General features: G+C 42.4%; 1 protein-coding gene and 1 long non-coding RNA gene across 2 annotated transcripts in view; one reads left to right on the top strand and one right to left on the bottom strand.

The window, feature by feature from the left end:
• Nucleotides 1-305: 305 nt before the first annotated feature.
• Nucleotides 306-15,603, bottom strand: LOC144329584 (uncharacterized). The gene is made up of 3 exons (XR_013394953.1): nucleotides 15,438-15,603; nucleotides 999-1,049; nucleotides 306-584 (listed from the first exon to the last, which is right to left on the bottom strand). It is a non-coding gene; the product is annotated as an uncharacterized LOC144329584 (long non-coding RNA).
• Nucleotides 15,604-15,745: 142 nt separating this feature from the next.
• The window catches only part of DCTN4 (dynactin subunit 4), a 44,962-nt gene continuing 38,476 nt past the window's right edge, over nucleotides 15,746-22,231 (top strand). Inside the window, 3 exon segments of the mRNA NM_001260767.1 lie at nucleotides 15,746-15,910; nucleotides 18,276-18,346; nucleotides 21,184-21,362. Coding sequence (NP_001247696.1) covers nucleotides 15,776-15,910; nucleotides 18,276-18,346; nucleotides 21,184-21,362 — 385 coding nt within the window. The 5' untranslated portion in view covers nucleotides 15,746-15,775.

Genomic DNA, 22,231 nt, shown 5'->3' with positions numbered 1-22,231 from the left:
TCCATGTCATCCACAGAGTGAGAGGGGACTCCCGTCCCATCTTGGTACCCACACTTTTTAATTCACAGTAGTTTTCTTTAATCTTACTCTTCTGAAAAAGGGAGCACAAGCCTTGACTATCAGTGAGACTTAGAGCAGTCTTGGAGCCCAGTAGTGTTTTGGAGGGTTTGGAAAGAGCCATACTCCCTTCCCCAGGCCTAAATTTGATATGGTGTGGGCCCCAAACTTAGAACTTACTCCTTGCTGTTCCCTCTGATTCAGGGATGAGGTCAGCAGAAATGACCTCTAAATCATCATTATCAGATGCTAGTTTCTTAAGTGAAGGACAGTGAGGATGAAGGGGATTCACAGGAGAAATGATTTGACAAAAACCCTAAGGGCTGTCCCAACAACATGTTTTATTCAAAAGAGATAGTGTGGGAACCTAAAAACAAGGACAACCAAATTCTGAATAGTTTAATACAAAACTCTCATTTAATAGTAAAAAAAGAGTTGAAGGAGGACAATCTTTTTTTTTCTTTCTGCCCGCAGAGGAGTCTCGCTCTGTCACCCAGGCTAGAGTGCGGTGGCACAATCTCAGCTCACTGCAACAGGAGGACAATCTTAATACAACATTTTCCCTGGTTAGTGAAGGGGATGAGAGTTCCCTTGGGTGGACAACTGGTAACTCCATGTACCCTGCTGTGAACATTGGCTACCCTCTGGGACAAGGCAGAAGCTCAGGACTGGAGCCAGCTGAGGCCTAGTCTCGCTTTCCATTTAGCAGTTTATTAGTATCTCTTTAATATCGACTTGCCCTGGGACCCTAAAAGCAAGCCAGAAATAAAGTTTGAATCCCCACGGGAGCATACCATGTTAAGTCTGCTGCCTCAGCTGGACTGATTTTGCTAAGAGAGCACTGAAGGGAAGAATAATGGATGCTGTGCTGGATGTATGAGGAGGGGAAATAGCCAATTTCAACAACCTTTTGTTACAGCAAAAGCCAGAAAACAACTCACAACTTCTTTGGCCCTCTGTTACAACCACTCCAAAGAGAAAACCATCAGGACCTGAAAGAAATAAGTAATACTCTGCTAGAGAGCCCCTGATACTGTGGGGGGAACTTGTACATTAGAAGTTGTAGTCTAATGACATTGGCTGCCATCAAAACACGGCCTTGGCCAGGGGTGGTGGCTCATGCCTGTAATCTCAGTACTTTGGGAGGCTGAGGCGGGTGGATCACCTGAGGTCAGCAGTTCGAGACCAGCCTGGCCAACATGGTGAAACCCTGTATCTAATAAAAATACAGTAATTAGCCAGGTGTGGTGGTGGGCCCCTGTAATCCCAGCTACTGGAGAGGCTGAGGCAGGAGAATCGCTTGAACCCTGGAAGCAGACGCGGCAGTGAGCCGAACTGCCCCACTGCACTACAGCCTGGGCAACAGAGTGAGATTCTGTCTCCAGAAAAAAAAAAAAAAAACAACACTGCCTTTTGAGGCCCCCATTAGGATGCAATCCATAGCAAATACCCTCTCTAGGAATTATATCTACACAAGACTTTTTCTTTTCATTTTTGACTTGTATAGATGTATTTATTTTGTTGTGGGGAATAATATGATCTATTGTATTAGAAATCAGAAAACCAAAATTTTGAGTCTGACACCCAGTAGCCCACCCAAGCTCCACAAAATAATAAAATGAGACCTATTCCTCACATCTGGTACAATTATAATCAGTAAAGATTTTATTCATGTACAGCAGACCCCTGAATAACATCCTTCTGTTATAACGTTGATGAGGAAAAAAAATTGTTTCCCTGCTAACTGTGTGGAGTTTGCATGTCCTCCTCATGTCTTCGTGGATTTTCCCCAGGTACCCCGGTCGGTTTCCTCCCACATCCCGCAGATGTGCATGTTAGGAAAACTGGTGTGTAGCCCCAGCGTGAATGACTGTGGGTGTGTGTGAGTGTGCTCTGCGATGGGATGGCATCCTGTCCAGGACTGGTTACTGCCTTGAGCCCTGAACTGCCGGGATAGGCTCTGGCCATCCGAACTCTAAACTGGAATAAGCGGGTAAATAATTCTCTTCCTTGTTTTTACTAATCTTTACTAAACATATGTATGACTCACAATTATTTCAGTGTTCCATATTGAAAGTGTGTTAGTCTTTATTTAGAAGTTTGGTGGTATTTTTGTTATCAGAAATATGCTGTAGGAACTTAACTCTTCTTTCTGTCCGTTTGTCTATGGTAAAATTGATTTCCTTATATATAATTTCACTTAAAATCAAAGTGTCCAAGCCTATTGAGGAGGCTGAGTGAGGACTTACTGTATTCCTTCATTCAAAGCTATTTATTGAATATCTCCTACACGTTCTAGGCACTAAGGAAGACAAATTATCTTTATTTATTGTGCTTACATCTACTGGGAAAATATTCACAAAAAATAAATAGGCAAATAAATAAGCAAGATGATACCAGTTTGTGAAACCATGAAGAACATAAAGCAAGATGATGAGAGAGTGATGGAGAGTGTTTTATCGTGGAGATTGTAGCTAATCTGAATTTCCTAAATAGTTTATATCATTAATGATTATGTTACTCTGTAATATATCAACTTAAACGTAATTTCCAAGGTCTTTAATTAACTGAGAATTTAGATTGATACTAAATTAAGTAAACTGGTGAATAATCTTAGCTGCTTGGATAAATTCTAAGCAAGATAGAATACAAAAACATTGGTCACCAAGCATGGTATTGTACACCGTTTGCACACCTTTGCCTCTTATTTTTATATGTTTGAGAGTTGATAAACCTTTGGAATATATTAATGTACATGTTTTATTTTACCACTTAAAGAAATGCAAAAGGGGTCAGCACCGTGGCTCACACCTGTAATCCCAGCCCTTTGGGAGGCTGAAGCCAGCAGATCATTTGAGGCCAGGAGTTCAAGACCAGCAGGGCCAACATAGTGAAACCCTGACTCTATTTAAAAATACAAAAAATTAGCCGGGAGTGGTGAAGTGAAATCATTACTGTGAAAAAGCATGTGCCTAGTAAATATTACCTATTTGAATAGATAGTATATATGCATGGCATGATCATATATCAGACTTTTCCCTAGGCCCTAGAGTAGAGCCTTCACACTACATACAATTCTTTCCTTCCTGAATTTTCACTAAAGTGAAACACTGCATGTCCAAAACTAAAGGGAAAATTTAAAACAATGTAATCCAAATTCTCCCTTTTACAGATGCGGAAACTGAGGCTCAGGGAGATTGAGTGACTTGCCAAGGCCACCAACTGACAATTGTTAGAGCCAGACTATGAACCCAGGACAGCTTGACTACTGAGCCTAAACTCTTTGCCACTCTGCACTAATAATTTTGAGTGGGTTCTGGTTTTATCAAAGTCCTCCCTATGTTCAAATTTCTGGTTACAATATTTTCCTTTCAATCACCTGCACCTAGGTGCAGAATAAGCGCTCTACTAGTTGAATGAATGAATAAATGAATGATAGGATGACAAGAGGTCAACCTAGACTTCTCTTTCCAGTTCTGAAATTGTGCCGAAGGCAAAGTTGTATGCTTGAAAAACTATTGTATTAACTCACAGAGTTCTCCAGAGAAACAGAACCAATTGTGTGTGTGTGTGTGTGTGTGTGTGTGTGTGTAGAGAGAGAGAGAGAGGGAGAGAACAAGAAAGAGAGATTGATTCTTAAGGAAGTGGCTTACATGATTGTAAAGGCTAGCAAGTCTAAAATCTGCAGGGTAGCCCAGCAGGTTAGAAACCTAGGGAAGACTTGATGTTGCCTCCTGAGTCGGAAAGCAGTTTGCTGGCAGAATTCCCTTTTCCTAGGGAAGGTCTATCTTTTTCTTAAGGCTTTCAATTGATTGCATGAGGTCCACTGACATTATGGAGGATAATCTGCTTTGCTTAAAGTTCACTGATTTGTTTTTTAAGAGGCAAGGTCTTGCTCTGTTACCCAGGCTTGAGTGCAGTGGCACAATCATAGATCACTGCAGCCAAAAACAGAATAGAATTGTAAGACAATAGGATGTTTAGTCTAGAGATGGGAGGACTCATATAGGCAGTGCGGAATCAGAGCAAACCTCTGAAGTATGCCTGGGGCAGAGGGAGCCGACCTAGAATCAGAGAGTGTCAGCTGAGGAGAAGCAAATCTCAGCTCACTCAAAGAAAGAATTTTTTAAAGAGCTGTCTGAAAATGGACAGAATAGGCCTTCTTGGGATGTCATGCGTTCCCTAACACGAGAGGCATGGGAGCAGAGAGAGATCGCAGAAGGTTTTCATTGACAGAGTGGAAGACTGGGGGATGGGGGCAGGGAGTGTGTCACTGGCACAAGGTAAAGGTACTAAACTGGCACTAAACAGTACTAAACCATGACTTCTAGTCCTGGCTGTGTCACTAGTTTGCTATGTGATCCTGAGGAAGTCCCTTCTCCTTTCTCTATCTTCAGGTTCCAGAAGTGAAAAGAAGATAGTTGAGTGAAATGTTCTCTGAAGTCACTTGCACCTCCAAAATTTTTTAAAACTAAGGCTCAAGGATCTTAAGATTACTACAGTTTTTAATTAAAAGCATACCTGTGTGGGGGTGATCTATTTTGTTTCACTGATGAATCTGTGCTGGCTCCGACATTAGATCCTCACTTACAGGCCCATAAACAGCTCGGGTCTTCCCAAAAGTCAGGCAATAAGCACCAGGACTCCTGATATTACTAGTCTCCCTCTCTTCCCCTTTCTTCCTGAAAAAATTTCCAAAGTTCTTTCAAAATGCCTTCTTACTCTTTGGGGGAAGCTCCACTTGCTTGCTAACTCAAAAGAAGTAACTTTCTAGCCTCAAAATAAGAGGCAGGAATTTTTATTTTAATTTGTATTGTGGCTGAAAGACTTCATTGAATTAATGACAAGGAAGGATGGTGAAATGATGAAATTTCTCGAACATGTGGAATTTGAGATAAAACAAAGTGCTAAGCAGACAGGGAGAAGGAAGAGGAAATGGAAGCGTTCCGTTTTATAGCTTTGAAGTGGAGTGATAGTCATATGGTCTCATTAGTGTGGTTATAAATATTTGAATCAATTCTCATGGCTTAATTCCAAAGTGTTCAATTATTACACAGTCATGTAGCTAGAGATAATAGAATGGCTATTACCAGAAGATATCTCTGTTCAGTCAGTCTAATTTTTGAAGTAAACTTTGGTCTTAAATATTTATATGCATTTGCCTATATTTTTCAAAAAAGAGTATTTACTTGAATGAAACACTTATTTAGCACTTATTGTATAGCAAAGATTTTATATGCATTATATTACTTAGTCCTTAAAACAGTTCTAGGGTGAAAATGTTATCAATCCCTATTTTACACATCAGAAAACAGAAGCCCAAAGAGGATATGTTAACTTTTCTAAGATTACCCAACAGCAAGTAAAAGAACTGATTCTAAATATCTTGCATCTTATTGAGTTAGGGCCTCTCTGTGCCTCTTTTTCTGCTCATTGAGTAATTCCAACTCCTGACCTAGGTAAGGCACAGTGAAATGCACAGGCACAATCAGAATTGCAGTGCACACTGCATAATGCACAAGCAGAATCAGACAATTAGCTACATGGTTACAAGAGAGGGTAGAGTAATTGTGAGAATAAAAGGGAAAAATTATTGTTTTGAAACCTATACAGTGCATCTATATTTAAGAGTATTAATAAGTTTTACTTATTAACTTTAAGCATGCACTTAAGTTTCATTTTTGCTTCCAGATTCACCCTCTGCACAGTTCTCCATCCTGCCTTGTGAATGGGAGGTTCATCTGAATGTATCCCATCAGTGGGCCTGGTAGCAGACACTGCCAATCCCTGCACAAATCTCTTAGGCCTTCTCTACCTCAACGTTTCACAGACTTCCAGTTGCCAGTATCTGTATCTTTGTGTCTGAGGGCTTTTCCCAGAAACACAGAAGGTTGGTCTGTCAGTCCAAAAGTATCCAGGAATTAACCCTTTTCTCCAGGAGCAGCCCTCAACCAAGACTTTGGGGGTATAAATACCCCAACTCCCTCATCCGTTGGTGAAATAATTCTGAGAGGTGTGTTTTCATTGTTTCCAGAGTTTCTCTGTGGGACTAGGCTCCAGTCACCCACTATGATAGCTGGCATAATAACACAATGATAACAGCTGTCTTCTCTTCTTTATTTCACTTCCTCAATTCCCTACTGGTATACCCTGAACCTCTGAACCTCTCAAATAAATGACTTGCACTTAAACCCTTATCCCACAATCTGCTTCTGAGGGAAATTAAGATAGATTTCCTTGATGTCTAGCTTTCTGGTGGGCTCATCTAAGAGGGAAGCACCAGCAGGAGCTGAGGTGTTTTGCATTCTACCCCCACCCCCACCCCAGGGGCTGCAAGGCTGGCTCTGTGGCCCAATTCCTGTCAGCGGACCCTCTTCACATAGCTCTGTCTGTCTCCAGAGTACAGTAACTGCTCCCACCCTTGCTTGCCTCTTCAGGCCTCAGGCCATAAACAGCACCCACCTTTACTAACCCTGTGAACTGCAGTATTCCTTCCTTTTCATTGCTCTCCACCCCACCCACAATTTCGCAAATAGTTTAATTTCTATATTAACCTTTTATATGTTAAACTTTTTAGAAATTAAAAGTTTAATTTCTATATTAAACTTTCTTCAGATTATCCATTTTAGCCCACCATCTGTTTCCTGTTGGTACTGTGACTGATTCAGCTGGTTTGATGATTTCTGGGTTTGACCTCAGAGAAGACAGTTGGTTATGGGGACATGTGGGGAGGGCATGAGGCCATGACTAGGACAGTGGAGCGGGCAGAGATGGAAAGAGAAGTATACAGTGTGGCAGAGGTTAACTGTTATGGTGGTGGTAAGGAAAGAACAAAGTATCCCCACACTTAGCAGCTTAAAATAAACATTTATTATCTTACAGTTTCTGAGGGTCAGAGTCCAGGAGTTGCTAACCTGGGTGGTTCTAGCTCAGGGTCTCTCACAGGTTTGCAGTCAGGCTGTCATCTGGGTCTGTAATCATCTCTATACTCAAGTGGAGCTGGAGAATCTACCTCTGAGCTCACTCGCTGGTTGCTGGCGGGCCTCAGTCCTCACCAGCTGTGGGCCAGAGGCTTCAGTTTCCTGCCACACAGGCCATGCTATGGGGTTGCTCACAAAATGGAAGCTTGCTTCTCCCAAACAAATGATACAAGAGAAAGGGGGTGTGTGTGTGTGTGTGTGTGTGTGTGTGTCAGAGAGAGAGAACTCCAGCAAGAGAGGATCCAACACAGAAGACACAGTCTTTTATAATCTAGTCTCGGAAGTGTCATCCCATCACTTCTGTCATATGCTGTCGGTCACACAGACCAACCCTGGTAGACAAGGGTAGAAACACCAGAGGGAAGTAGCCGCTGATGGCCAACTTGGAGGCTCACTTCCACCAGTGCTCAAGAGTAACAAAATATCCCATTAAACTTCCCTGTGAGGACAGGAAGGCTCTCAGATGAGACAGCTGAAAGTCTAAAAGAACTTCCCAGGAATAAATTGTAAGAGGGGCAACACTGGAAATTCCAATTGTTCAAAACAATTTTTTTAAGAAGCCAACTTAGTGCTGCTCAGAAGTAAAGCTGGAAAGCCCATGTAACTTTAGACAAATGAATTCCTCTCTCCAAACCTGTTTTCTCACTTGTTAATGAGGGGATTGAGCCATACTCCATGGCCTAATAACCAATACTTACATAGCACTGATAGCACTGACAGCACTGATAGTGTGCTGCCCTCTACCCACTTTACTTGTATTAACGCATTTTACCTTCACAGCAAGGGGAGAAGCTACTGTGGAGAGCCTTTGGTCCCATTCCAAACAGGCTGGGCTCTCCCACACCAGCGTCACCTCAGCATGAGCTGGAATACTGAAGGTCTGATTAATGTGTTTAGCAACTGACTGACTGGCTATTTCTCTGGCCTCTTGTGAAATATGCCTTCCTGTGTTGTCATCACTATGCTTTGTGGGTTGAAACAAAATAAGAGACTGAACAAGTTAGCTTCATTTCCTTTTCTTAAATATAAAAGTGTCTAGTCCTTTCCTGGATGTTTTTATCTTGACCTCAGGGAGAAGAAATAGTCTTGGTCATTTCTGAGGAAATAAACCCCCAGTGGCTGAATTTGGTCAAACTGAGAAACAAACTGTCCCCTGGCCCAACCAGGGCCTCCCCATTGCCTAACTTCAAGCCGTCCCCTCCCATATGGCAGTCTATGGGCATGAGGAAATCCCATAGGCTTTATCTTCAAAATACAGCCAGAATCCCTGGTCCATGGCACTATCTTCTTTTGCTTGGATCACTATTGCAGTTTGCTAACTGAGCCCTGATTCTATCCTTGTCTCTCTACAGTCCATTTCCAAAATGATGTCAGGAATGACCCCTGTAAAGTGTAGATTAGATCACATCACTGCTGTGCTCGAAATCCTGCAATGGTTCCACATTCCCTTCAGAGAAAAATTCAACATCCTTTAAACGCCCTTTGAGATCCTACATGAGTGCACCCCCAGCCCCCGTTAACTCTGGGACATCATCCCCTAAACCCCCCCCCCCTTGCTCACTCTCTAACAGTGACACAGGTCTTGCTGCTCCTCACACACACCTTAGAGACCTTAGAGAAGGCTCTTTCCCCAGATAGCCACTGGGCTCTCGCTCTACCTCCTTCAAATCTTTGCTCAAACCTTACCTTTTCAAGAGGGTTACCCTGACCACACAATTCAAAATTGCAATCTTCCTTTCTCCCCCCAGTTCTTGTTCTGCCTTCTAAAAGAAGGAACTGCTTAAAGGTGAAAAAGAAAAAAAATTTTTTTTTTAGTTGCCAGCTTCCATATGGCAGCAAGTTCCAGACGGTTTAAAATAGTATTCATCCACTCAACAAATACTAACTGAGAGTTTGCTTTGTGCCAGGCACTGAGTTAGGCAGGAATTCAGTCTTCAGTTCTATTTTGCTCAATTCAGTGAGCAATACACTGGTGCTCTCCTAGAAGCAAGCCTTGGGGTTGGGTGGTGAATTGTGCAAGAGGGAGGGTGAGAAACATTCTTTGCTTGGCCAAATTTTAGTCAGGCTTCGGAATCTTCTGTAGGCCCATCTGTGCACTTCCTCATAAAAAGTGGTTTTAGTGGGCCAGGCATGGTGGCTTATGCCTATAATCCCACAAGGTGGGCGGATCACGAAGTCAGGAGATCGAGACCATCTTGGCTAACACGGTAAAACTCCATCTCTACTAAAAATAAAAAAAGTTAGCCGGCTGTGGTGGCGGGCACCTGTAGTCCCAGCTACTCAGGAGGCTGAGGCAGGAAAATAGCGTGAACCTGGGAGGCGGAGCTTGCAGTGAGCTGGGATTGTGCCACGGCACTCCAGCCTGGGTGACAGAGCGAGACTCCGTCTCAAAAAAAAAAAAGTGGTTTTAGTGAAGAACTCTGCTAAGTCAGTTTACTGAGAAACCCCCTATGACTAGGTTCCTCATCCTCTACCATCCCCCAGGTGCTGTCTGATGACCCTGGCCTGTCCTCAGCAAGAATCCCGTTAGGTGAGTTTAGCCAGAATCCCCCTTACTCCTGATGTTTGCTCTTAGCAATTTTCCTTCCAGCAACCCCCACCCTGCTCCTTGGCTATACATTCCCACTGGGCCATGCTGTATTGGGAGTTGAACCCAATCTCTCTCCCCTACTGCCAGACCCCATTGCAGTAGTCCCTATACCGATCACGATGGTCCTGAATAAAGTCTTTCTTCTTGTGCTTTGACAACTATCTTTGAATAATTTTTTCTTTACCAAGCGCCAGCCAAGTGTAGTAAAAGCAGGAAACTTGGAACCAAGCCCTGAGTTCAAACCCTAGCTTCACCTCCTTTGATCTTAAAATAAGGGGACTGGATTAATCTCTAAGGTCACCTCTGGCTTTACTGTTTCATGATTTCACCCTCATTTCACCGAGAGCTGTAGCCCTTTGTTCGGTGTGAGTGCTCAGAGGTGAGTCAGGACAAACATGCAGAAGAGATGAGTGGAATAGAGAGGCATGTGTTAGAGATACTCGGGTGGTAAAATCAAAGGAAGGAGCCACCAAGGAAGCTCTCAGGTTTTTGGCTGGGGCAGCTAGGTGTGGGTAAGGGTATAGCTACTGTAGGAGTGCCAGGTATATGAGAAAAAATGAGCCCTGTAAAAAAAAAAAAAAAAAAAATCGTAGACCAAACTTGGCCAAACACAATGGCTCACACCTGTAATCCCAACACTCTGGGATGCCAAAGTGCGGAGGATCCCTTGAGCCCAGGAGTTAGAGGCCAGCCTGGGCAACATAGCAAGACTTCCACCTCTACAAAACATTTAAAAATAAGCTAAGCATGGTGGCATGTGCCTGTAGTCCTAGCTACTCAGGAGGCTAAGGTGGAGGATCACTTGATCCCAGGAGGTCCAGGTTGCAGTAAGCTCTTATAGCCACTGCACTCCAGCCTGGGCAACAGAGCAAGACTCTGTCTCTTAAAAAAAAAAAAAAGAAAAACAAAAAGAAAAGACTGAACAATTTTGCACTTGAAAAAACAAAAGACAAAAACAATTTACAGTTCAGTTCAATTCAAAAGCAAAAACAATTCAAAAGATTTCCCAGAATAAAGGCAGGCCAGCAGCCTTTTGCCATGTTTACACTTGGGAAATTAGCTTTAGCCCTGCCGCCACCACATTTCCTGGGCAGGGCCCCCACAGGCGCTAGCATGGATAGTTATGAAACAGGGACTTCTTTTTTCTTCCCCCTCTGTTCACTTACGATGACTTTTAGATTAGCCTGCAGATAGATTCAACACAGGAAACCCTGTAATTAATACAGTTTTCAAGTAGGAAACCAAGTGGGGAAGGCAGCCAGGGCAGGTGGCCAGCATTGGTTAAAGCAGTTCCCCGGGATTCCTAAGCTATAGAAAACCCTGAGTCTTCGAGGTCAGAGCCCAGATTCGGTCCCCTTCACAAGACCTCATTTGACCAAATTCTGACTAACTCCCAGTTTTTTCCATTATTATTGTGGATTTACTCTGAAGGACTCTATAAAAATGAAAACCACTTTCAGTTTTTTATATTTGGGACATTAAGGGAGCATTTCTTCCATGTGCTTAGTACTTCAAAGCTTACAAAATGCTTTCACAGCCTGGATGATTTTTTATTTTCACCAAGGCAGGGATTATTGTTCTCAATCTATGTGTCTTGAAACAAGACTCTGAGGTGTTAATGGCTTTTAAAAGATCACATAGCTAGAAAGTGCCAAAACTATCCACTGGAAATTTGATAATATTCCAGGTAGGCAAAACAGTGGGAAATCGATATCTCATACACTTACAGTGACAGTGTAAATTGGCCTAGCATTTCACAAGGGCTCATTGCCAGTATTTACTAAATGCGGTTATCCTTTGACCTGCCAGTTCAACTTTAGTGTCTCTGTATTAGCCTGAGCTCCCCCTAGAAAGCAGAGCTCAAAATGAGAGCCTGCAGGCAGGAAGCCAGCATTGAGAAGTGAATGAGCGTGAGTCCAGGGCTGGGAAGAGTGAAAAAGCAACACAAGGCTACATTATCAAGCTGGTCACCATTGTGCATAACTAGGACTCGATCCTGCTAGAACCCTTTAAGGAACCATGGAGAGTGGGCCTGAAAAAAAGAAGACGCAGACATTTATTCACAGGCTCACACCCTACACTGGTGAAAGGTTACTCCATAGACTGTTAACTCTTCCGCACTTCCATGTTTGACAGAGGAATCCCAAGAATGTATTCATGTATTAATTATATAGTTATTAATAAAAAGATTAGGGGAGAGCCTGGGCCTGGAAACTGGAGTTGGCACTGGAACACGGATCTCCAAAGTCAAGTCTAATTTTCAGAGTCTGGCAGATAGGGTTCTGTGGAACTGGAGTTATAAAGAATAGAATCCAGTTCCCTTGAAGGTAGAGAGAGAGGCATAGCAAGAGATAGGTAGGGTGTTTCACTTTTCTGCCACAAGCGACTCCATATTCCACAGCACACTGGGCACAGAACATCTGATATCCTGCCAGGCAGTGTTATCAATAGTCAAAAGGCATCAGAGATAAGGCCCACCATGCCCAGTCCCAAGGCCAAAGACAGACAATTTGTGGGGAAAAGAAAGAAAGATCAGACTGTTACTGTCTCTATATAGAAAGAAGTAGACATAAGAGACTCCATTTTGTTCTGTATTTGAGATGCTGTTAATCTGTGACCCTACCCCCAACCCTGTCCTTGCAAGAGACATGTGCTGTGGTGACTCAAGGTTTAAAGGATTTTGGGCTGTGCAGGGTGTGCTTTGTTAAACAAGTAACTGAAGGCAGCTTGCTGGTTAAAAGTCATCACCATTCTCTTAATCTCAAGTACCCAGGGACAGGTACACTGCCAAAGGTCGCAGGGACCTCTGCCTAGGAAAGCTAGGTATTGTCCAAGGTTTCTCCCCATGTGATAGTCTGAAATATGGCCTCGTGGGATGGGAAAAACCTGATCGTCCCCTAGCCTGACACCTGTGAAGGGTCTGTGCTGAGGAGGACCAGTACAAGAGGAAAGAAGGCCTCTTGGCGGTTGTTGGCAGTTGAGATAGAGAAAAGCATCTGTCTCCTGCCTGTCCCTGAGCAATGAAACATCTCGGTGTAAAACCCGATTGTATGTTCTGTTTACTGAGAAAGGAGAAAACCACCTTAGGGCGAAAGGTGGCGCTTGCTAGCGCCATGCTGCTCTTTATGCACTAAAAGGTTTATGAAGATGTTTGCATATGCACATCAAGGCACAGCACTTTTCCTTAAACTTACTTATGTCACAGAGATCTTTATTCATATGTCTTACTGCTGACCTTCTCCCTACGATGATCCTATTATCCTGCCACTTCCCTTTTTTATAAGATGGTAAGAGAATTATCAATAAATACTAAGGGAACTCAGAGACCGGTGCTGGTGTGGGTCCTCTGTATGCTGAGCGCCGGTCCCCCGGGCCTACTTTTTCTATCTCTATACTTTGTCTCTGTGTCTCATTTCTTTTCTCAAGTCTATCGTTCCACCTAATGAGAAACGCCCACAGGTGTGGAGGGGCAGGCCACCCCTTCAAAATTAAGTGATTATCAAAAAGCAGTACTTTTCCAATTTAGTAAGCATGAGATTCACCTGGGAGCTTGTTAGAAATTTAGATTCCTGGACCCCACCCCAGAAATTCCAATTTGGGTCTTGGGCAGAGCCCTGAATCTACATTTATAAATCCCTCAAGTAATTCTCATGTAGGTGATCCAGGACCACACTTGAGAAACACTGCCCTAGGACCTAGACTCTGAGCCTTCGAGGACAGAAAGTATCTCATTTATCGCTAGTTCCCTCCCCAGCACCGGGCATGTAGCACGGACAAGATAATTGGCCACTGAATTATTCAAAAATCAGTGCTCTATAAAAAGTGTCTGTTTTATGTGGATTCAGCTCAAGTCTGCAACCTTTCTGTACCTGCAGCCTCTTGGACTTCATTTTAACAGCATAGTCCAGAAAAGGGAATTTAAACTCAGTAGAGACTAGTTTATAAGCCAGAAAGCCAACGAATTCATTAACCTAAAGAAGTAACTGCAAGTCAGTTGGCTAGTAATATATTTTCTCCTAGGAGCAGAAGCTACCTATGAAACTAAATTAGTACCAGGCTATTGCTTGGTGAACACGTAATGACTTTTAGGCTTAATTGGTAAAGCGTGACATAAATTGTGAGATTAGCACTGCATAAGTCAAAAAGGTCTATATGAATGTAAGGTATTATTTGTTTGGGTGAGGGAGAAGGGACAAGATGGAGGAAGGTGAACAAGATGGAGCAGTCCCTGTTGTTTCCGGGTTCTTCATCACAGATTTTCCCGTGCCCGGGAAAAATTCCCATGCCCGGGAAAAGAACCAAATCAACTGAGCATGAGCAGAGTGACGTCAAGCTGGGGACACCGAAATTCAAGAAACCACTCCTACACACACGCCCCAAACTCCTCCCCTTCCAGCTCCCAGGCATAAAAGTCCACCGCCGGTAAGCGCCGGTGTGACTTCTTCAGCCCCCGCATTTGTGGACCGGAGAACATCACCCAAGAGCGCCGGTGCGACTTCCCTGGCCCCCCACACCTGAGGACCAGAGAACCTCGCCCAATAGTGTGTGCATATTTGCAATAAAAGACTGCCACTTTCTTACGTACTTTGGCCTCATGTTTAATTACTTAGCTCTCCTAAATTAAGTTACATTAAATTAAATTAAAACATTATTAACATCACTATATTAGAAAATATGCTGCAGAGAGTATACATAGGGGTTATGCCTGGAAGCACTAGAATCAGACAGAAAAGGGTTCTACCTCTATGAAACCTTACAGATGAGTCACTGCACTTCCCTGTGCCTCAGTTTCCTGCTCTGTAAAATAGAAATAATGATAGCCACAAGCCTTTTGGAGTTGTAAGAATTAGACAATATATGTAAAGTTTTGACACAGTGTGCTGCATTTAATAAGTGCTCAATAAATGTTTGCTAATAGTATTCAGTTCTCTTTCTCCTAAATCACCAACTCTAACGTCAGACAGGTAAATAATACAACACTACTACAATTATAAAAACGCAGACCTGGTAGCAGGCAACAGAGGCTCCAGTTTCTGCTAGGCAATTCTAGGTGGTCATTTTACATACTGTGGAGTCCCAATGAGAGAAAGGGAGTCAGGCTAGTAGGACCAAGGGAAAGCAAAAAGAGCAGATGCGCTCTAAGTCTGCCTTTCTTCATGGTGCAGGACACATAGCCCTCCTGTGCAAATAACTCACAATCGTCCTGCACTCAGCTATCACCAGACACATGCAAGTTAGCTCCCTGTAACCTTGGAGTTATGGGTATTGCACAGCACTCTGCAGCCCAAGAACCATCCGATAAAATCTCCAGCAAGTCTTTGTTTCCTTGAAGTCAGCTCCTCTCTGGCTGGTCGGCCCACTGCAACTTTTCAACGTATTTCCATACCTTTTCTAATACATCTGCATTTCTTTTAGGTTGAATGTATCAACCTAAAACTGTTGATATATTCTTTTCCCACCCACGTAATACCAGTCTCACATAGTCGCTGCTCACCCAAGACGCAGACCTGAGCCTTAGTTTACACATGAGAAAAACGTAGATGCCTACCAACATTGTTCATTCATTGATTTCATTCCCTCCTTTCATACTTATTGAAGGTCCACAATACACACTTAGACCTAATGCTAACTCTGTACTCAAAACCTGCGTGGAGGAACTCACAGCCTGAGTTTCAAGCGAGATAATGTATGTGAAAGTTCCCAAAGGCCATTGGCAAGACTCAGAAGACAGTGCTGGTGTGACTCTTGTCTTTCAGTCCCCACGGAGCCCTGTCCCTTTGAGACCTTCCATTTGTCTCCTGGATGCTCACCTGTTAAGTGGGGCAGGGGAGGCCGTAGTAAATAAGACAAAAGAGCTGCCTTCCATTCTGGAAGAAAAGAATAAAAGGAGCTCACTGAGTCCAGACCTAATGACAGGAAGAGCAGTGGACGCTCACACAACCGCTGGGGCACAGGCCCAGGGTTGGGGAGAAAACTGGGATCCCAGCTGCGCACGCGCGCTCTGGTTTTCGACGGGCGCAGAGCAGGACGAGGTGGGAAGCCTAACGTCAAAGTCTACGTAGGAAGACGTAGGGAAGGCAGCTAGGAAGGCGCTGGCTCTCGGGTCACGTGATGCGGCGGGAGGGTCGTCGGCTCCTCCCTCCCCAAGATGGCGTCGTTGCTGCAGTCGGACCGGGTTCTCTATCTAGTCCAGGGAGAAAAGAAGGTTCGGGCCCCGCTCTCGCAGCTCTACTTCTGCCGCTATTGTAGCGAACTGCGGTCGCTGGAATGTGTGTCTCACGAGGTAAGGGAGTCGCCCCATAGCGAGTGTGGGGGGTGGGGGGCGCGGCGTTCCTCCTAGTCACTGCCACCGGCGGGCTGGAGCTATTTTCCTTCCTTACTGATTGGTTATGTCTTCCGTCACTCGGCTTTGCCTGCGATTTGATTTGCTTATAATCTGTCACTTGGAAAGGAGGAGCAGCCTCGGGTGGGGCTGAGAGGATCTTCTGGTTCTAGAGCGGCCTCTGATTGGACAAACTTGACTTAGGGACCGTGTCTGTCTCCGATGGGGCTTTGTAATTGGGTGGACTACAGAGAAAGGTCTGGGGGTGCTTAGTTCAGTTCATTAGAGGGGCGAAAAACTGCCTTTCCAGCTTTTATTGCGAGGATGGAGGAAGGCGCAGGCGTTCTCATTCATGGTTCTCCCATCGTGGAAGTTCTGCTCCTCTTTTGTCCAGAAATTGGGCCCTCGTCAGACTGCCCTTGCCCTGTTCCTGACTCAGGCCAAGGCCCGCAGCCGGGGAGAGGTTGGGGCGGCGTGAGTTATGTGCAAAGCCCTCAAGATAGAGTATGTCATGTAAGAAGCTGAAAGTGTATTCATGGAGCTAGAGAACGATCTGTCCTTCCCTGGCATGAGCGGGCGTCCGAAGTTGGATTTTTCAAAAAGAAGACGACCCCGGCCAGTAAAAAGTCACCAAATAACAAAACCCCAAAACTTCTGCAGCGCTTGGCACATCTTGTTTATTCAGTAGGCTTAAGGGATTAAAAGGCGAGTAAGACATAACATGCGCTGTTTAATAAGCCATAGTCTAGTGAAGAAAAAGCTGATAGTAATAATAGTTGCTGCTTGTTCGATACTTGCTATATGTCATGTGATTTATGTAATCTTCTGTCCAAACCAATGAAGTGGATACCTTTAAGAAAATTTTTTTTTACAGGTAGAGAAACAGATACAGAGTGTTTGCTGTAAGTCACACAGCCAGTAATTTGGGGGTGGGAGGGAGGGCCTGGATTTGAATCTAAACAGCCTAACTCAGAGTGTTTTTTTACTGAAGATCCCGGGACTGTTAAAATAAGTGCACATGAAAACACATACTGTAAGCTATTTAATGTGTTATTAATAACTTATTTTATTGAAGATACTTTTCATAATAGAAATAGTCAAGAAAAGCAATAAAATAATACGAGAAAAATCGTAAAAATATGGCATTGATTTTTCTTCTTATCTCCATTAGCACTTTCCTTGTGTGTATCTCCTTGATGATTCCCTATTCCAGCTCCACCTCCAGAATTTATTGGATCATATTCTTCTGTGGTGAACAGAGTGCTCAGTCTCCATGATCTGTCTCTAAGGGTCTCTTCAATTAGGACATCCAGTCTGTGACAGCATCTTTTACAGCCTGATGTGTACCTGTGATGTGGAGGCCATTAGAGTTTAGGGAAAGATGAAGCTCTGAGGGCTGGGGCAGGCCGTGACGTTCTAATGGAGAATCTGGGTCTGGAGCTGCACATGAACAGACAAGCAGAATATGGAAAGGGGGCAAAAAGGAATGATTTGTATTTTGCCTTTTTTGATGAGTCAGTGCAGGTACTAGCAATACTGTATTTTGTGTTCCTGGAGATTATTTGAGCAACAACTTTATTAATCTTGTCAAATTGACCTGTTTATAGCAAATGATGAAAAAAGTCAGTTTCTGTCATAGTATTTATGTTCCAGTGATTGTCTCTTCATTTGCAGGTGACTAGAGTTCTGTAATTGTCAAATAGGACCTACATTAAAGAAAATAATTATTCAGACTTTGAAAAAGTAAAATGAACTTAATTTTTTGACTCCCAGTTTTTTTAAGTACAATAAGACTGTCCCATTAATTTGTTTAAGAATCTCTAATTGGTTGGCTGTAGCTGACTATGTAAATATTTATGCTTTCCTTGAGTCAACCTGTATTACTTCAATAATGAGAAATCTTTAAAAAAATTTCCTTCAACAATTAAAGTATGGTCAAGTTTTTATAGTCATATAAAGCTAGCCTAGACAGGAGGATATTTTATCACAACTTTACAAATTGAATTGTTTTATTAAACTCTTCATTAGATTATCATAGAATTCTATGGAGTTCAATTGGAAACTGTAGATTGTTAAATAAACAACTTTCAACACATAAAATCTCAATGATGGAATAGGAGAGATGAGAAAAATAGAAGGGTTTTTTAAATCCAGAAGGAAAAAAAAACACACAAAAACAAAAAACAGGTGACTGAAGAATAAACCCTAAGCTGAGAACAGTCTACCTTCTGCTACAGTATAACATATTTTAAAATTCACTATTTGACAAGACATATACACAAGTTAAACTGAGTTCTCCTCTTTCTTTTTTCTTGTTTCCTCCTAGGTGGACTCCCATTATTGTCCCAGTTGTTTAGAAAATATGCCGTCAGCTGAAGCCAAACTAAAAAAGAATAGGTAAGACCTGGATATATATATTTCTTTCCCTGTTTTCCTTGACTGTTCTCTAAAATAGCTGGTTAAAAAGACACATGGGCCAGGCATGGTGGCTCACACCTGTAAACACAGCACTTTGGGAGGCCGAGGCGGGGATCACGAGGTCAGTAGATCGATACCATCCTGACTAACATGGTGAAACCCTATCTCTACTAAAAATACAAAAAATTAGCTGGGCGTGGTGGCACGCACCTGTAGTCCCAGCTACTTGGGAGGCTGAGGCAGGAGAATTGCTTGAACCTGGGAGGCAGACGTTGCGGTGAGCCACGATCACACCACTGCACTCCAGCCTGGGCAACACAGCAAGTCTTTGTCTCAAAAAAACGACACATGAAATTAACTTTTTTAACCAGCTCTTTTTCATTTTTAAGCATCACCATTGGCAAAGATTAAATGTCTTTTGATTTTTGAAATAGATTTTCTACTTTAGAACAGTTTTATACTTCAGAATTATGGTGAAGATAGTACGGAGAGTCCCCATTTACCTCACATCCAGTCTCCCCTATTGTTAACATTTTACATTCGTGTGGTATATTTGTTACAATTAATGAACCAATAAACTACATTTTATTCAGATTTCCGTAGTTTTTCCCTAGTCTCCTTTTTTCCCAGGATTCTTTTCAGGATATCACATTATATTTAATAGTCATATCTCCCTAGGCTCTGCTTGGGTGTGGTAGTTTCTTAAAATTTCCTTGGTTTTGATGACCTCAAAAGTATTGAGGACTACTCGTGAGGCATTTGATAGAGTGTCATTCCTTTAGGATTTGCATGATGTTTTTTTCTCATCAGACTAGGGGAATGTATTTTGGGGAGGAGAGCCACAGAGATAAAGTGCCATCTTCCATTACATCGTGTCAAGGGTAAATACTTAAGACTTGTCACTGTTGGTGTTAACCTTGATTATCTGGCTTGAGCTAGTGTTTGTCAGGTTTCTGCACTGTAAAGTTACTGCTCTTCCTTCTTTTTTGTACTCTCCTCTTTGGAAGGAAAATCACTGTCACAGCCTATACTTAAAGACTAGGGAATTATGCTCCCCTGTCCTTAAGGACTATCTGCATAAATTATTGGGATTTGTAATTCTTTTGCATGGAAGATCTATCTGTGTCTTCTCCCCCCATTTATTTTTTAAATCACTTACTTATAGGACAGTGGGATCATGAATATTTATTTTACACTTTGGGGTGTAATCCAATACTACTTTATTTATTTATTTATTTTGTTCAAATTATTTCAGCTTTCGCCATTGGGAGCTCTTACAGTTGACTCCTAGATCCCTTTGACATACCCCCATCATTAGGGGCAGGAGAGAGTTCTCTGTTCATTACTTCGATCATTTTCTTACCAGTACTACAAGATACTCCAGACTTATCTTGTGTGTATGTTTTTTTTTTTTTTGTGTGTGTGTGTGTGTGTGTGTGTGTGTGTGTGTGTGTGTGTTTTTGAGACTGAGTCTCACTTTGGCGCCTAGGCTGAAGTGCAGTGGTGCAGTCTTGGCTCACTGCAGCCTCAACCTCCCGGGCTCAAGTAGTGCTTCCACCTCAGCCTCCTGAGTAGCTGAGACTACAGGCACGTGCTACCACACCTGGATAATTTTTGTATTTTTTGGAGAGACAGGCTTTTGCCATGTTGCCCAGGCTGGTCTCCAACTCCTGGGCTCAAGCACTTCACCTGTCTTGGTTTCCCAAAGTGCTAGGATTACAAGTGTGAGCTGCTGTGCCTGACTTCATTTTGTATATTTTCTGTGTCAGTCTTAACAGTTGTTTCTCCAAGGAGCCTTAGTTCACTTTATTGGAGAATAGTCTTAGGAACCAAGGTATGGCTGCTAGGCGTGCTCATTGCTACAGGATGGTGTTTAGTTTTTAGCTTGAAGTGAAAGTCCTTTTGCTATTAGTCACACCCCCATACCCTGATGGATGTGAACCACTATTGTTTGTCTTTCCTGCCCTGAGAAGTAACCCCTGATAACCAGATACTGTTTTATGTGCTTTCCACAAATTAATTTTTATCATTTGATCCTAACGCTTTCTTGTAAGATGAGTACTATTACTATCTTCTTTTAATAGTATCCAGATGGCAGACTATAACAGATAATGCAAGTTATATTATAGAACAGAACTTCAAGGCAAGTACAGGACTACAGGTGAAATCTCGATAATCTGTGGTGGTAGGAGAGTTAAAAGCAAGAAGACATAGGGACCTCCTAAAGGAGAAATGTTGGCTGAGCACTAGGAAGAGTAGCATTTAAGGAGAGAACAGAAAGCCCTGAAAATGTGCTGCTTCTGAACCATTCCAGTTTGACAGCATTGTTTGCTTTCTGTTTCAGCTCTCTGGCACAGCAGTCAGTTATTTTCCAAATCCAGTTTCACAGCTTCTTGTATTGTTGACTCTAAATTTTCTATGGCACAATTGGTCTGTCATCTCTAAAGTTACAAGCTGTGACATTTCTCCTTTCCTCAGAAATTTTTGTGATCAATATAAGCATAAAAAGAGTCTGGAATCGTAAACTCCATCTGTTAACAATGGTTCTCTCTGTGGAGTAGGATTAGGTTGGGCTCCATTTCTTACTTTGGCAATAACTGCATATTTTTTAAAAGTGATGAACATATAGTACTTTTGAACTATTAAAACAAAGTTGGTAAGAGACCTGCAGAGTGTTACTGTTTTTTCTTGAGAGGTACTTGTCCTTATATTTATTCTCTCTTGAATTCCTAACACCTGGAACAATGTCTGGCACATAGTAGGTGCTTGATAAATATTGGTTAAATGAATGAATGGTTGTGTTTGTCATGTCACAGATGTGCCAATTGCTTTGACTGTCCTGGCTGCATGCACACCCTCTCTACCCGGGCCACAAGCATCTCCACACAGCTTCCAGATGACCCAGCCAAGACCACCATGAAGAAAGCCTATTACCTGGCATGCGGATTTTGTCGCTGGACGTCTAGAGATGTGGGCATGGCAGACAAATCTGTAGGTGAGTGAGGTGGACTTCAACATGAAATTTTGTGCAATTGACAGTGCTATAATTGCCCATAGATTATTATTTCTGTAACCTGTTGGGGCGATAGGAGCTAATAACTCTTCTGTGTTCCCATATTTTCACATTTATAGACCTTGGTGTTTTATCCGAGATTGGATAATATTTAGTTTTCTTGGACTTAATAAAATAGCTTTTTTAAATCTGGTACTTTCTTGGAATCAAAATATTAATGATCTTCATGAAAAACAAACATTCATGTTAAGACATCGTGGATAAAACTAAAAGATAAAAATGACAAACTAAGAAAAATAGTTGGGTCTTATATAACAGGCTAAGGATGAATACTTAAAAATGAGGAACACTTGTAAGTCAATAAGAAAAAGACTTACTAGGAAAACAGGCAAAGGATATGAACAGCAGTTCTCATAGTAGAAATAAAAATGGTCAATGAATATGCAAAAATATATATTCCACTTCCTTAGTAATCATGTAAATGCAGATTAGACCTTCCGTCTATTTGGTACAACATGTTTAATCTGGTTGTATCAAGTGTTGGCTAGAACATGGGAGAATAGTTCCCTCATACACTACGGTAGTCTATCTTGGAGACCAATTTTAAAACACTTATTAAAATTTTAAATTGCTTATATCTTTCTGCCCAGTAATTCCATGTCCAGGTGTCTGTCCTGGAGCATTCACACGTGTGCTCAAAAACTTTTATATATATGTATATATAATGTTTATCAGTGAAAGAGAAAAATTGTGTATGTTTGGATTTAAGACCACCTAAGGCATTATATACTTCCATCATTTGAGTGTTTGAGTGTTTTAGAACAGAGATTGCACTTAATTTTATCAGGAAA

Source organism: Macaca mulatta, chromosome 6 (assembly GCF_049350105.2).
Source record: "Macaca mulatta isolate MMU2019108-1 chromosome 6, T2T-MMU8v2.0, whole genome shotgun sequence".
NCBI classification, from domain to species: Eukaryota; Metazoa; Chordata; class Mammalia; order Primates; family Cercopithecidae; genus Macaca; species Macaca mulatta.
This window is presented reverse-complemented; position numbering and strand designations above follow the sequence as displayed.